The sequence below is a fragment of the Etheostoma spectabile genome, chromosome 15 (genome assembly GCF_008692095.1).
Source record: "Etheostoma spectabile isolate EspeVRDwgs_2016 chromosome 15, UIUC_Espe_1.0, whole genome shotgun sequence".
Lineage (NCBI taxonomy): Eukaryota > Metazoa > Chordata > Actinopteri > Perciformes > Percidae > Etheostoma > Etheostoma spectabile.
In genome coordinates, this window is record NC_045747.1 from 20846959 (window position 1) to 20862598 (window position 15640).

Below are 15640 nucleotides of genomic sequence, written 5' to 3' on the forward strand. Positions count from 1 at the left end.
AATTCCTCGTATGTGTCCTCATACCTGGCAAATAATGCTGATTCTGATTCTGATTTTAATGAGATGAAAGTGACATGTTCAAAGTCTTGTTTTGTCCAGGCAACAGAGAAAAACTCAGTTTAATCTCTCATCAGACAAATTCTCACATCTGAGAAGCTGTAAGTGGAAACGGCATAATTTGATTCTCTTGCTTCTCGGCAGCATCCACATGTGAGCAGTAGGACCTTTCACCATGACCCCACTGGCAGTCTCCCCCTCAGTGTATCAGTCACACGGTGTCCTGAAGGCGTGTTTTGCAAGTCAACAATTGCCATAAAGCAGAAGCACCCGGCCGCCCCTGAGCTGAGCATACAAACTGCTGGTTATTCAGTGCCTTAAAAAACCAGCGGATTAAGGAATCAGGGAACCTGAAAGGCCACCACACAGCCACGGACTCTGGAGTTAAGCGGCCGTGAATGAGATGTGGCGACTCCAAAACAAAGCTACTGTGTCACTCACACTGCACTGAGGGGAATGCTGACGTCACGTCTCACAAAAGAGAGGACAGTGAGGCTGTAAAATATAGTATGAGCACTCTGAGTCCTGTTCTCCTCTCAAATACGCACCAGAGCTGCTGCCAAGTCTGCTCTTTGTGTCCAGGCAGAGGGAACGCAGAGGAGCATTGGCACTGGGACTCAAGAGAGATCTACTCTCTGATCCATATTGGGGGAATAAATACACAGTCTCTCTCTCTCTCTCTCTCTCTCTCTCTCTCCTCATGGGTGGCCTGGGTTGGCCAGCAGACACAGGACTACGGACTCGCGTAGTGGTCTCCATGGGGATGAGCAGGACTTGGGGAGGTATCCAGCTTACTGGAAACGTGGTTTATTGTTGACTTTCAGGAATGGGGAGGGGGCTGCCACTCTGAACTGGAGCGGGGGGGAAGGTTGAGGTTGGGGCAGCACTTCCTGGTAGAGTGAACATCGGCTGAGCTGGATTTTTACTTCATGGACCTGCTCACCTCACAGGCCCAGCACCCGCACCCGCACCCGCACCCGCACCCTCACCCGCAGCCGCACCCGCACCTGGTGGTGGGAATGCTCACTCAGACTTACTGTTGGCTATATATACAACAGTGGTGGAAGAAGGATTCCGATCCTTTACTGAAGTAAAAGTACAAATACAATAATGTGAAAATACTTCAAGTTAGATTCAACATGTAAGATGTTTATTCTCACTCCGGTTATACAAGTAGGACACAATTGTTTGATATACTTATGATGTCATGCTCCATTAAAGTAAACACTAAATAGTAAATATAAAACATATAATAAAATAAATAAAATAAAATAAAATAGACACAAAAGCCATTAAAGAAAAAAGTTAGTAGTGAATACAAAAACACTTAAATATAACAAAATAAAATAACAAAAACCTTTATATACTGTCTATGTACAGTATATATAGTTTTTTGTTATTTCATATACAGTATATATATATATATATATATATATATATATATATATATATATATATATATATAGGATTTGGATTGCATTCAATGTAGTGAATATGAAAAAGTAGGAAGTTAAAGTTTTAAATGAGTTATATTTTCTACATTCACATTGCATATGTGCATACAGTGAAGAAAAGTCGACAGATAGAAAGCCTTTCAGACTTTTACATATGAATAATATTAAGATAATTACATGATTTTGCTTAATAAGCATTGTGTACTTATGCAAGTCCCTACTGGAAGAACAGAAATATCCGAAGAAAGGTTTCTGTTTGCGGGGGAGTAAACAACGACGTTGGGTTTTAGCTCCTCTACTGGTTCTAGACACACACACACCCCCACACACACACACACACACACACACACACAACCACACACACACACACACACACACACACACACACACACACACACACACACACACACACACACACAAAACTCACACTTTGTTTCTATTTGTGCCTGTAATAAGGAATATAAGGGTAGTAAGGGATCCCAGACACTACAATAGTAAAACTCATTAGTCAATTATCCTACCGCTCCAACGACTACATCACCTTTTACTGCCCGTTTTTAACAAATCAATCCAGATCTCCAGACTTTTCTGGAAAGTCAATCTCCTTCTCCTCTCAGTTTCCTATGATCAGTGAGTTTGGAGAGGAAAGGATACTGTGGCGTTCCTGTGAGCCCATCATCAAAGATACCAGTCTAATTGGATCAGAGACCACCAACCTACAGGATCCACTCTCCTACTCAGGGGGCTTTGTGATTGAAGAAATTTGGGAACATGAAAGTATCGCTGGGTGTAGAAGTATGGAGGATGGAACATGACCTAAGTCTCAGTAAATGCATTAATAAATGAGGAAATAAATGTATGAATAAATAAATACAAGTATAAATAAATACTTTCAATTTATTTCTACATTTTTCTTCACCTTCTTATGTATTGCTGTATTTCTGAATCCATATGTTATAATGAAGGACCCTAACCTCAGTTCAAAGCAATCATAATTGGTCAAATCAGAGAGCCAGTGTTTCCATTTTATGTAACAACACACAAGAAATCCAATATTTTACAAAATTTGAAAATTTCCCTTCAACAACCCCTCAGATGTATATGGTAACCCTTATGAGGGCCCCGAGCCCTAGGTTGGGAACCACTGGACTAAACTATTAACTGTAGAAAAGTGTAAAGTGGTTGAAGTAGCAGCTACTAACAGTAACATGCTGCTCTCACACTGTTGCTTCAGTATTAATATCTGATAATGTCACATGGAATCAGATCTCAGTCTCAGACAGAGACACTTCACTTTTACTGCGTGAAGCTGAGAATACTTCTGTACTTTAACTGCATGAAGCTGAGAATACTTCTGTACTTTTACTGCATGGAGCTGACAATACTTGTGCACTTTTACTGCATGTAGCTGATAATACTTTTGTAGTTTAACTGCATGAAGCTGATAATACTTCTGTACTTTTACTGCATGAAGCTGATAATGAAGCCAAGAGTACTTTTGTACTTTTACCTCATGCAATTAAGAATAGCCTACTTGTGTACTTTTACTCAGAGTAGGATTTTAAATGCAAGGCTTTTACTATTAGGATATAATTTTTTATTTTTACATTAATGTATTTGAACTTTTACTTAAGTAAAAGGTCAGAATACTACAGCATTCATCGTCGGTAAAAGCAGGGCCGGTGTTTTTTATTTTGATCAGCTGACCTGTCACATGACATCCGTTTCCCTGTGTAATCGACAGACTCAGCTAAAAGGATTCAGAAGCAGGCACCAACAAGAGACAAGTACTTTTAAAACATAAAACATTGGTATAGTTATTTCTTTTGCCTGTTAATGTCAGAATAGATGAAGGGGAACACGGAATGTACGGTCGCCGAACTCGGTTAAAAAATACGCTAATTTACTGCAGCTTGCTCCTGTATATTTGTGGAAGAAGAGCGACGGAGTGACGGTTGAACAAGTTTAATTTGTACATGAATACGTTTTGTATTGCGCATTTAATGTACGCCGCATTGACAACTGGATGCTGTAAATTTTCAGACTTTTGACTTCTTTTTCTCTCAAGGTATGTAAAGTAGGTCAGAGCTATGGACGACTTCAATTGACTGTTTTCTGGGTAACGTTTGGCGTTGTGAATGTTGACGAAAATAACGGTTCATTGCCACAAGTAATAGTTTCCCAAAGAGAGACAGATTAAGTATACGTGTTCTTATTTTAAAAACGATGATTAAAGTAGATTAATATATAATTTTGGTTATTGCAACATCAATCAGTAAACTCATTGAGAGCATAAAGAAGACCAGGGGTCAAAGTCAGCTGCTGCTCCTCCTACACTGATAAGATCAGATATGATTTAATACTGGTGCATCATAGACAGTGATGGCAGTCAGTACATAAGAAAGTACACCAGACATGACTTTCAACTGCCCCACACACCAGGGTTACAAAATAAAACACAAATTTCATTGTTACATCTTCCTAATTGTGATTATTTGCTCCTTCTATTTGTCTTATGCTGTATACATAGCCTATATGGAATATCCTATTTGGACGAAATCATTTTGGGCTTTAGGAAATTGTGATGGACTTTTTTCACTTTAAAATACCTTTCACACTCAAGTATTGTACAATTTTGAAGGTACTTGTACTTTAGTATTTCTATTTCATGCTACTTTATACTTCTACTCAACTATAATTGGGAAATAGTGTACCTTTAACTGCTTTACTTTAATCAACAAAAAAACGATGATGTATTATTATAGATTAATGAATCTACCCAGCAGTATATTTAGCAATTAAAATGAGCTCCACCTTTACCAGCTGCAACCTTAGAGTGATGAATACATTAATGTGTTGATAATTACAATACCAGTAATAGAATGTTATTCTGCATAACAAGTATGTACTTTAAGTATTTTTATGCTAATACTTTTGTATTTTTGGTTAAATACGATTTTGAATGCAGTACCTTTAATTTTAACAGAGTAGTTTTATACTGCATTAGTGAAGCAAAAGATCTGAGTACTTCTTCGACCACTGCTATTTCCTGACGTATTTTAAAAAAAATTCCCAATGTGTTTTCGCCCTAAATATTTAGTTTATTATCACATTAGACAAAGAAAAAGCAGAACATGGTGGCAACTGTAAAGCTTAGATTAAGGGGCACTTTTAAATTTGCTTGAAAAAAAATGCGTACGATTTAATCAATCAATTACTTCATGTAATTTCTAGGTGCAGCCCAGGTGTCATGGCAACAATGTCATAATAGGCTTTGAAAACAGAAAACAGACAATGTTGGCAGTTGCTTGTGTTTTGATTTATTCTGCTGCGTCTTTCAGTCTTCTGAAGAAGAGAGGACGGCGTTTGTCTCCACTCAACTGCTGAGAGAAAAACATGCCGTCCAACAAGTCAGTGTCTGATGCTGCCATCACTCAGTTCATCAACTGCAGGATACTGAGAGACCACCAGCTGCAGAGGTACACACACACACACAAAGCTCACACTTTGGGGGGGTGAAAAAACATAATTTTAAATGTACCTGAAGCTGTTAGACTAAGTGGAGTGGAGTAAAAAGTACTTCTGAGATGTGGTAAAGCAGAAATACAAAGTTATTTGTGTTTGTGTTTGTGTGTGTGTGTGTGTGTGTGTGTGTGTGTGTGTGTGTGTGTGTGTGTGTGTGTGTGTGTGTGTGTGTGTGTGTGTGTGTGTGTGTGTGTGTGTGTGTGTGTGTGTGTGTGTAGAGATGACCTGTGGGTGCGTGAAGGAAAGATTTTAGATCCCGAGAAGCTGTTTTTTGATGAGAAGGGTTATGCCGATAAGCGTGTGGACTGTGAAGGCAGCATCATTGCCCCGGGCTTTATAGACGTTCAGATCAATGGTAAAACACACACGCACACACACACACACACACATAGTTTTGGACACTTGGTTGGGAAAAAAACATCTTTCCTTTCCATTGTTTTCCAACATTTTACAAACCAAATTACTAATAATGTAATTATTGAGAAAATATTGGCAAAGAAAAGAATTCTACCCAAAAATGAACGAGTGGTGGGAAACATACAAGCTTTGGCTTCATCATGTTCCTTTTTGGAATTGTTTTTATTTTATTTTGTAATTTATGTATATGTATGTGTGTGTGTGTACGTATGTGTATATATATATATATATTTTCTTTTTTTAATTTGTTCAAAATAAAAAAAATAGTTAATCAAGTTTTCACAGTCTAGTTTTTGGTGCAGACATAAATATGTAAATACGTGTTGTTAGAAATCAATCTTCTGGAACATGTCCTCAGCAGTCTGTCCTCTCCCACGCAGGAGGATACGGCATTGACTTCTCTCAGGCCTCCGACAACGTCAGCAGTGGAGTTTCTTTTGTGGCCAAAAAGATCCTGCAGCACGGCGTGACGTCTTTCTGTCCCACTCTGGTCACCTCGCCTCCCGCTGTCTACCACAAGGTAACACCAACACCAATACAATCAATAGGTTCAATAGGTTTCATGTGCTTAGTCCGCATCAGGCTGCAGACAGACGATCACAAGTATGTACGGGGCCTTAGAGTGTCTATCATGAGCGTAACTGTAAAGATAATATTATTTCTGTAAGCTACTGTATAACCAAGAATTCACATATGGAGAAAATCAAATATCCCCAAATACCTCAACATCAATATTGCGATGATATTGTAGAGTTGACAATTCCTCACAAAATGTTGACACAGAGAATTAACAATGAGAATTTAGATAAATATTCAACAGTAATGTGGATATAATGATAAGTGGGTAAAGGGAGATAATAGAACAGCTATAACAGTCTGGAAAGTTCAGAAAATGACATGCCTTTACTGTTATGCACCAGGAAAAGACGCCACTTGCAATATTGTGCGATATTACAATATCCAACATGTAGGATTATATCTAGCCTCATAAATAGATATCAATATAATATCTATATCTTGCACAGCCCTATGTGCATGGTCCAAATAAATTACTAATATGAAATACTTTAACCAGCTACAGAGGCCTTGGGCTTTAAGCCCACACAGTTGAAAACCTGCTACATATAAATAATACTGAATACAAATGATTATGCGGCCAACCATTATTTTTATAGACAAGTAATCTGTTGATTATTGAGAAAATAAATATTAAATATCAGAAAATGGGGAAAAAAGTGGATCAGTGTTTCCCAAAGCCCGAAGATGACGTCCTCAAATGTCTCGTTTTGTTCACAACTCAAAGATATTCAGTTTACTGTCACAGAGGAGAGAAGAAACTATTCACATTTAAGAAGCTGTAATCATGGAACTTTTAAATGTCTCAGAAAAATGACTCAAACCAAGGAATGGATTATCAAAATAGTTGGCAATTCATTTAATAGTGGTAATCGAATAATCTTTGCAGCTCTAATTTAAACACCTTTTTGAAGTAAATACTGACAGAATTAATCTCAGTAAAGCAGTAACTGGGGGACACAGACATGAGGTCGTCTAATTAGCTGCTGTCTGACACTAATCGCTTCCACAAATCGATCAAACTCCACTCATTTTCAAGCAGTGAACTTTACAGTACATTACACTGTTCTCCCACTGGTTTTAATGAGTAAGTGTCACTGCTGGCTTTTCAGAGTAATGTTTGAGTAATGATTTTCTTGGTTTTTATTATTTGTGAGATGAAGCTGCTGCACATACAATCTGTCATTGATCCCCCCCATTACTAAAACGTGTGTTTCAGGTTCTTCCTCAGATCAAAGTTAGCGATGGAGGACAGCATGGAGCTGGAGTTCTTGGTAAGATTAGTTGTGGTGCATTCAAGTGCTCCTGGGATAGTCCTATTGCCCCAGTTGGGAAGTCATTCTTCCGACTTCACTGTGTTCACAAGCTTTAAGTCGTAAAGTGGAAACAACATGGACACTACAGAGAAGATGCGTAGCATAGACTTAATAATAATAATGCTTAATAATACGAAGTGGATGATGGATAATAGTGGACAGTGGATAATAATGGACGAAGCTTGCAGACCTGAATAGTGAAGCCAATGCAGAAGTGCCTTTAACCTGCATTTTATCTCATTTCCAGCAGGGAGCAAAACCATTCCATGCAAAAAGAAGTGTTTCTAAAGAAGTCTATGAGAAAATAATCCTACTTCTTACTTGATTTATTACCTCAGCAAACATCTTCATAATGACTCTTATCATCTCAATTGCTAGTTTCAAGTCTCCTTAGATACAGAATTATGTACATGTTGTAAATTATGGTCCCATTTAATATAAAATAGATAATAAGGCAGAGGCACTGTGTACATCAAAACAGCCCTGAACTTGTTTTTCAGTAGCAGCAGGACAGTGTATGTGGGGTTGATTACAAGATTTAACCACAGTGTGTGTGGTTAACATGTCAGCCAGTGCAATAGTGTGGCTCATCGATGTGTTTTTATGGCACACATGAAGAAGACCTGTCAGGCTGTAATAAAACAGAAACAATAGGCAGACTTATCCTTTAAAAATATTTCACGTATTTATATTTACATTAGTTCTGTCAAACGATTAAAATATTTAATCGTGAGTAATCGCATTAATGTCATAGTTAACTTGCAATTAATCGCACATTTGTATCTAGTCGAAATGTCCCTTGATTTCTTTTTGTCCCATTCTTTTTTTTTTCCATTTTAGTGCTTTTATCAATATGAAAAAGTTTATTGGCTTGCATTGTGTAAGTAGTTTTTTTCATTGAAAACAACATTGGTATATAGCCTACTGTAGTGTTCAATTTCACATGTAACATTATCACTTGGAGCAAATAATCTCTCTCACAGTGTAACTCTCCATCAATAAAAGAGTGAAAAACATTTGACCGGGGGGGGGGCTTGGCCACCCAGTGGTATTTCAGACTGGACGTGCTCTAATGATTTTTCAGTTCACAACGACAAAACACACAGATCACTTTGGTCTCGTCAATGGAACACTTGGCAACTTTTAAACAGGAAACTTTCCATCCAGAATCTTATCGGCGTCCATTTCAGCGTCTCACACTCGCCACCTACTCAAAACGTAACGTTACTACTCTTTGGCCGGCTTGCGAGCCCAAACGGTGTGTCTGTGTGGCGTGCCTGTTGTTTTGTTTCCGGTCTAGCTAGATCCGGTGTGTTGTTGTAGTTTTTCTCACGTTGCTACAAACTGCAAAGTTTGCTAGGCCAAAAGAACGTGATTTAAAAATTTGATGCCGTTAAAATGGGTTTGCGTTGACGCTGTTAATAAAGCGTTTAACTGACAGCACTAATTCATATTGTACATATCTGGAGGTTTTCATCTGGAGGGCCCATTCATCAGCGTGGAGAAGAAAGGAGCTCACCCAGAGCAGTTTCTCCGGACCTTCCAGTCTGGGGGGATCGAGGACCTGATGGAGGCCTACGGTGGCCTGGACAACATCGCCATGGTGACACTGGCTCCCGAGCTGGGCGGCAGCCAATCGGTGGTGAAGGAGCTCTGCCAGAGGGGCATCACTGTGTCGTTAGGTGAGCACCACGTACTCACTCATTTCCCCCAAAAACCTTGTTTTACACCTTGAATTGAAGAAAAACAATGAAGTTCTGTTAAGTGTATTATTCTGCAAACTCCTCTGACTCATTTACTATTTCCCTCATGTAGGTCACTCTGTGGCCAACCTGTCCCAGGCTGAGGAGGCCGTTCATCACGGAGCCTCCTTCATCACTCACCTCTTTAACGCCATGCTGCCTGTGAGTCTCGCAGTCTCAGAAACTGTGTCTAACAATATTGTAATGCAGCGTATAACATTTCACTGCATGATCTTAAGAATGACCTTTTAGAAGAAAAGGGTAAAACAATCTTGAGTTGAAGAGGAAGACGTTTTCAACGGGATGGCTGACAGCATTTTGAGGAAAATAACAGATACCCAAGCCACGTTTAAGTCCAAAGTCTGGGCCCAAGGTTGCTCTTGGGTTCTGTAGTTTTTATTTAATGTAAATGTAAATGAACTGTTCTTATGTAGTACAGGAACCATTCACACACATTCACACACTGTGGCCGAGGCTGCCGTACAAGGTGTCACCTGCTCATCAGATAAACACTCACACACATTTACACTCCGAAGGCACAGCATCAGGGGCAACTCGGGTTCAGAGTCTTGCCCAAGGACATTTCGACATGGGACTGCAGGGCCAGGGATCGAACCACAGTGAAAAAAGAGAGAACCTTTTTTTATGGGCATTTTGTATTCATAGTTACAATTTCATGCTGTGTCATTATTGGATTGTTCAGCAATACATTCATTATCGCAGAATTGCTGTATCGCAATATTCTCTGTATTGTGAGAAATCTTATTGTATCGTTGAGGTACCTTGTGATTCCCATCCCTAATCATGAGACAGTTTGTAGAGTGGAGGTGCAGTTCAGTGCATTGCTTAGACTGTATGAAGGGGGATCGTCTGGGAGTCAAACTGCCAGTCCTCCCTCCCTAAAGCATCTGCTTTTCTCTTTGCTGTGTTGTGATCCAGTTCCACCATCGGGACCCTGGTATAGTGGGTCTCCTGACCAGCGACCAGGTTCCTGCAGGCAGGACAGTCTACTACGGCATGATAGCTGACGGGATCCACACTAACCCTGCGGCCCTACGCATCGCCCACAGAGCTCACCCTTCAGGTCTGTGGAGGCTGTTGTTGTCAATAGAAAGAGTACTGAACTATAGACAGCCAAAGTCCTGATGTCACTTCCTGTCGTCATTTAGCCAAAAGAGAACAACGTGTATATGTATGTGTGTTTGCATGCATGTATACAGTACATGTGTATCTGTGTGTGCATGTATGCATGCATACTATGTGTATGTATACATGTATAATAAGTGCAGAATTAAATTGTTTTGTATTTAACTAAAGCACAAAAATAGAAAAATATGTTTTTATCTTCTTTCTTCTCCTTTTTTAACATGGGAATCCCTATTTGAATAATATATAATCATTTAGAAAGATATGTTTGCTGAAGATTTTTTGCTTTCTTTTTTTGCCTGTTCTGAAAAATGCACGTTCCTATTCATCTTTTTTATAACGCGTCCTAAAAATAAACTGATGCCTTTGATATGTGTTTGCACCTCCAGGTTTGGTGTTGGTGACGGATGCGATCACAGCAATGGGTCTCCCTCCTGGGCGTCACACTCTGGGCCAGCAGGTCATTGAGATCCAGGGTCTGCACGCTTACGTTGCAGGTCTCAAGTTTTTCTTCAGTTTTTGTACCAATACATTTTCTATTTAATTGTGGTGCTGGTATGGAGGTAACACAAATATAGTTTTATGCCTAATTTACACTACACAACACTGGTCCTCATTTTTCACTGGCCAACAGTGTTTGGGAGCTCCACGACAACATTCCCACATCCGAGGCAAATCAGTGTTGGCCTGGCGCTCGCTATTTGGCTCTCTGGTGCTTTGAGTGACGCACGTGCCAGTGCCTCGTGGACCCATCCCAGATTTCTAGCATGCTAAATATCCGGACTTGAATTAATTCAATATCCCAATGCATCACGATGCTTCACCTCCTCAATATTATTTTACATTGCTACACATGGTTTTCATCAACAAATTCAAGCAGTCGGATATATAGGAACTCACCTTTTAACTGTATGTGGTCTTCAAAAAGACACTTCCTGAAAGTAGGGAGTCTGAACACAGCAGACAACAGGCGAAAAAAGCAGCGACCGGAAAATTAACAAGACAACATCATTAGGCAGTAATCCATTATGGTCTGTCACCTGGATGCAGAAGTGTCCAGGTCCGCATCGTGATGCAATGATTAATTTCAACATGCAACCCTGAACTTATCTAGACATTGCCTGGAGGAGCTGTATGTCGAAATCATTTGGATCGGACATTAAGAGAGAGTCTTGACTTGATTGTTTATGACCAAATTACAACCCAGCTCCTGCATGTCCTGCCTCCTGCACGCTCTACCCAGGCGCCCCCCTTTACCTCAACTAAACATAGTATTTCCAGTGAGAATGTGTCTGATACATGTACGTCTCCTGTTGTGTGCTACATGTGTGAAATGGAAATTCTGGACAATGTCAGGATCTAACTCCTCGGGCGTTCATATGTTCATATGTGACTTATGTGTTGCATTTGCAACAAGTTGTTGTTGTCATACCTCAAGGAAACATGCTACAATAAGTAAAGGTGCATGGAAACAAGTTCTTTTGTGAACACGTGTGCCAACGACAACAACCCCTTACCCAGAACTGTCAAACATACAGCCCTAAGGCCAGAACTGGGCCGCTGAAGGGTCCAATCCGGCCCACTGGATGACTTTACAGTCTAAAAACTGCAGGTCATTAATTCCAATCTAGCAATAAAATGCAGAGCTATTTCTATCTGTCAACTGAAGATGGCACTGTCCTACTAAGGTTAGCAGTCCCTATGCTGGAAACACACACACACACAGACACACACACACACACACACACACACACACACACACACACACACACACACACACACACACACACACACACACACACACACACACACACACACACACACACACACACACACACACACACACACTGTCAAGTTTACAGGCTGCTGTTCATGCAGGAGCCAACCGTGGAGCGTGTCTTTGTCCAAAAGAAGAAAAGTAGACACAGAGGAGTCAGGTTTTCAAAATGGACCAGTCCCTATTCTTTCACATAGGTAAATGGGAAGCCATTGTACTTGGTGTGTTCACAGCACCGTTGCATGCTTAAGGAATCTAATATTCCTCACCAGACTCATCATGACCCATCATGGTTTTACTGATCCGAAACCACTTGAGATCAAATTGGTCTGGATGTGGCCTGTTAAAATTAGTTAATTAAGAATAAAAGTAAAGAAGGGTGATGCCCCCACCCTTCTTTATGTTTTCTTCTTTGTTTTATTGCTCCATATCAGCCAACAACAACTTGCAGCGCTTGTTTTTCGAACCAAATCCTGTCTTGCTCATCATAGTATTACATCATGTCCCGTGTCCCGTGAAAATCACAGCCGAGATTACAACATAGACTCCAGATTATAAAACGTAAGCCAGTTGGGAAGCTTAGACAGTGCAGTGATCTGACCACTGTGAAAGTCATGTAACGTGAGCTTAAATGACTACTTCTGTGTTTTGAACTCTTTCTCTCTTTTAGGCACTAAGACGCTCTGCGGCAGCATTGCCACGATGGACATGTGTGTACGCCACTTTAAACATGCTTCAGGTGAGTTTAAAGGCAGCCAAAAAATACTCCAGTTTAAAAATGTTGGAACGAGATATGATTTTACGACTCTCTTGTCCTTTGTGTAGAGTCGAGAATTTTCACGAGAGTTTTAAAATGATCACTTCCTGGAAATATATATCTTTTCCCGGGACTTCCTAAGAGTTAATGCCTTTTAACCGTTGTGTTGTCTTCCCGTCAAAATTGAAAATCCACACTTTTGTTGACACTTTTTATGGATGCTTTTTACTTTTTCTTACATTTTTGTCCCTTTTTTCAATACTTTTGACGCTTTTTTTCAATGTTTGTCACTTTTTTTTGATGTTTTCAACACTACGTAACACTAACTCATTAACGTTTTTACAGTTTTACAGTTATTTTTGGGATTCATGATCAATAAATCTCATTTATAGGAAATTATACCTAATGTTTGACTCAGAAAAGCAGAAATTAGGAATTATTTTGACTAAAATTGAAGGAAAGTATGTTGATGGATAGTCAACTTTTAATCCATTCTATTTCAAAAACAACTTCAATTTTTTTCCAAATGCTATAAAAGTGAATAAGACACCCAAAATTAATGAAAATAGAGATTTGTACTTGCCAAAGAGCGTTGTGTGTAAATAATCATGTTATTTTGAGTAATTACAAGTAGGTAATTAAAAAGAACATTAATATAGGAAAACGGGTCAATTTGACCCGAGGACAACATGAGGGTTATATGATTTAAAAACCAGAGCTGCATATAATTTATTATAAAATAGCAAGTTCTTTCACGACATAAAATATTCTTCATTATTTTAAAACCCTGAAAATCTCAGAATCCCAGAATCCTGCAGAGTTAGAAGAGAATTTAAGATGCATAACAGGATCTAAATCCCAGTTATTTAACCCCTAACTTCACCAACAACTCCACCATGTTTTCTCTGAACAGGCTGCAGTGTAGAGGAAGCTCTGGAAGCTGCCTCGCTCCATCCTGCCAACCTCCTGGGTGTCAGCCACAAGAAGGGAACCCTGGACTACGGATCAGACGCAGGTCAGGATTTACTGCATAAAAGAATCCCCATCTCTGCTGTGTGTAGGCCAAAACACTAATCGTGTTTACCCTGACTGTGTTTTCAGACCTCGTTTTGCTCGATGATGCCCTCAACGTCAAAGCCACCTTCATTTTTGGAGAGGAAGTGTGGAGAAAAGAACCATAGAATAAGAAGAAAGCCTGCAGATGGAAACCGGCCCGGCAGCTGGGACCCACGGTGCCTTTACGGGACGCTGTTATGCACAGAACCACAAATCTGTTGAATGTTTTAGTTCATCAGAACACAGATGCTTTGCATTTAGAACATGTCAGGTAAGCTCAAACAAGGCTTCAGATGTCCTAAAAAGGCCACCGTACAGAGGCTAAACCTTTTAGATATAGATACAAACTTTCCTCAAGACCTCTAGATCTAAGAATAGCAAAGTTGTTCATCCAGAAATATTGTTTATATGGAGTGTAAAATGTGTGTTACAGCCCCCACAAGACTGCTACAGTTGTTTTTGGCTGACTTTGCTTTTCTTTTACACATGAGAATTTTTTATTTAAGCATCTTCAATTCAACTATCAGCAATTGAACTCTGAATCCAATTCATTGTACTTTTATCTGAATGTAAGTAGATTTGAGTTGATTTCTGACATATTCAGGTTTTTTTTAAAATTATGAACTTATTGCAATAAAAGTATGCTTCCAGATGCTTTACTGTTTATTTTCACACTTTACTCAGATGTGACTAAAGGGAAACATGTTGGTATTAAACTACATAAATCAACTTTCACTGAATGTTACTGTAATATTTCTGCTTCTTAACAATAACATTTACTGTTTTTATTTCATCTGTTGTTTGGGTGGATTTCTGTTGTGCGTGTTCTGTAGTAGAGTTTGTGCATGATTTACAGTTCATGTATACTATAGAATCATATGTAAGTCACTCTTGTGTGGAACTGCTGCTAACAGCTGATAGTCGTCTAAAACATGACAAGAAACCACAACTAGACATAGCTTTTTGTAAGGCATCCACTGGTAAAAAACATTGATTTTCTTTATTATTATGCAACAGCTTAATATGAGTAATGAGTACAATATTTTTGCTTTAAAATTGCATATAATGAAAATGACAGTACTAGTACCTCAAGGTTGCACTTAGACACAGTAGTTCAATGAATGCAATTGCCACAAAATCGAGCCAAATAGACACTTTGACAAAGTATTTTATAAGGTCATTAAAAATGTTACAACTAAATCTGAAAAGTGACTTGTAATATAGCTGTCCAAGAAACGTATTGCAGTAAAAAATACAATATTTCCCTCTGAAATTTGGTCCAGTAAAGAATTTAACACAGCATAAAATGGAAATAAAACAAGCACTCTAACATTGTATATGAACAGTGTAGTGAACGAGAGTAAAAGCACCGTTACTTTTCACCAAAGAAAATAATCCTTTTCAGATCGCTGATCTGGATTCTCAATACCATCAGCATACCATCAGGTTGATCATGTGCTGCAGTCTTAAACACTCCAGTCAGGGCAGCTAATAGTCTAGTTAGAAAGGCTCCTGGCCCAGACGGTGTGTCACCATCCTGCCTGAAAATCTGTGCAGACCAGCTGGCCCCCATCTTCACTCAGATCTTCAACAGATCTCTGGAGCTATCTGAAGTTCCATCCTGCTTCAAACGCTCCACAATCATCCCAGTCCCCAAAAAACCCTCCATCTCTGGACTAAATGACTACAGGCCTGTCGCCCTGAGATCTGTAGTCATGAAGTCCTTTGAAAGTCTGGTGTTGGCCCACTTGAAGGACATCACAGTCCTCTTACTGGACCCCTGCAGTTTGCCTACAGGGCTAACAGGTCTGTGGATG

The 15640-nt window shown here is 39.4% G+C and overlaps 1 protein-coding gene across 2 annotated transcripts; it reads left to right on the forward strand.

The window, feature by feature from the left end:
* Positions 1-3225: 3225 nt before the first annotated feature.
* On the forward strand, positions 3226-14558 carry amdhd2 (amidohydrolase domain containing 2). 2 transcript variants are annotated; one of them, XM_032537910.1, is made up of 12 exons: positions 3226-3579; positions 4853-4990; positions 5255-5391; positions 5834-5973; positions 7249-7303; positions 8815-9027; positions 9161-9249; positions 10027-10171; positions 10623-10730; positions 12681-12749; positions 13681-13782; positions 13869-14558. In XM_032537910.1, exons 2-12 carry the CDS (start codon positions 4908-4910, stop codon positions 13946-13948), a joined length of 1221 nt encoding a protein of 406 aa, XP_032393801.1. In that variant the 5' UTR covers positions 3226-3579; positions 4853-4907; the 3' UTR covers positions 13949-14558. The 2 variants fall into 2 exon arrangements, with proteins under 2 accessions (XP_032393801.1, XP_032393803.1); XM_032537912.1 differs by having other exon boundaries at positions 4866-4990.
* Positions 14559-15640: the final 1082 nt, after the last annotated feature.

What these genes read in the sequence shown, in the direction of transcription:
- amdhd2 (XM_032537910.1), top strand. Translation starts at nt 4,908, where the DNA reads ATGCCGTCCAACAAGTCAGTGTCTGATGCTGCCATCACTCAGTTCATC. An exon ending in CTCCCGCTGTCTACCACAAG is followed by an intron (nt 5,974 to 7,248) that starts GTAACACCAACA and finishes CGTGTGTTTCAG; the next exon opens with GTTCTTCCTCAGATCAAAGT. An exon ending in CCACTTTAAACATGCTTCAG is followed by an intron (nt 12,750 to 13,680) that starts GTGAGTTTAAAG and finishes TTCTCTGAACAG; the next exon opens with GCTGCAGTGTAGAGGAAGCT.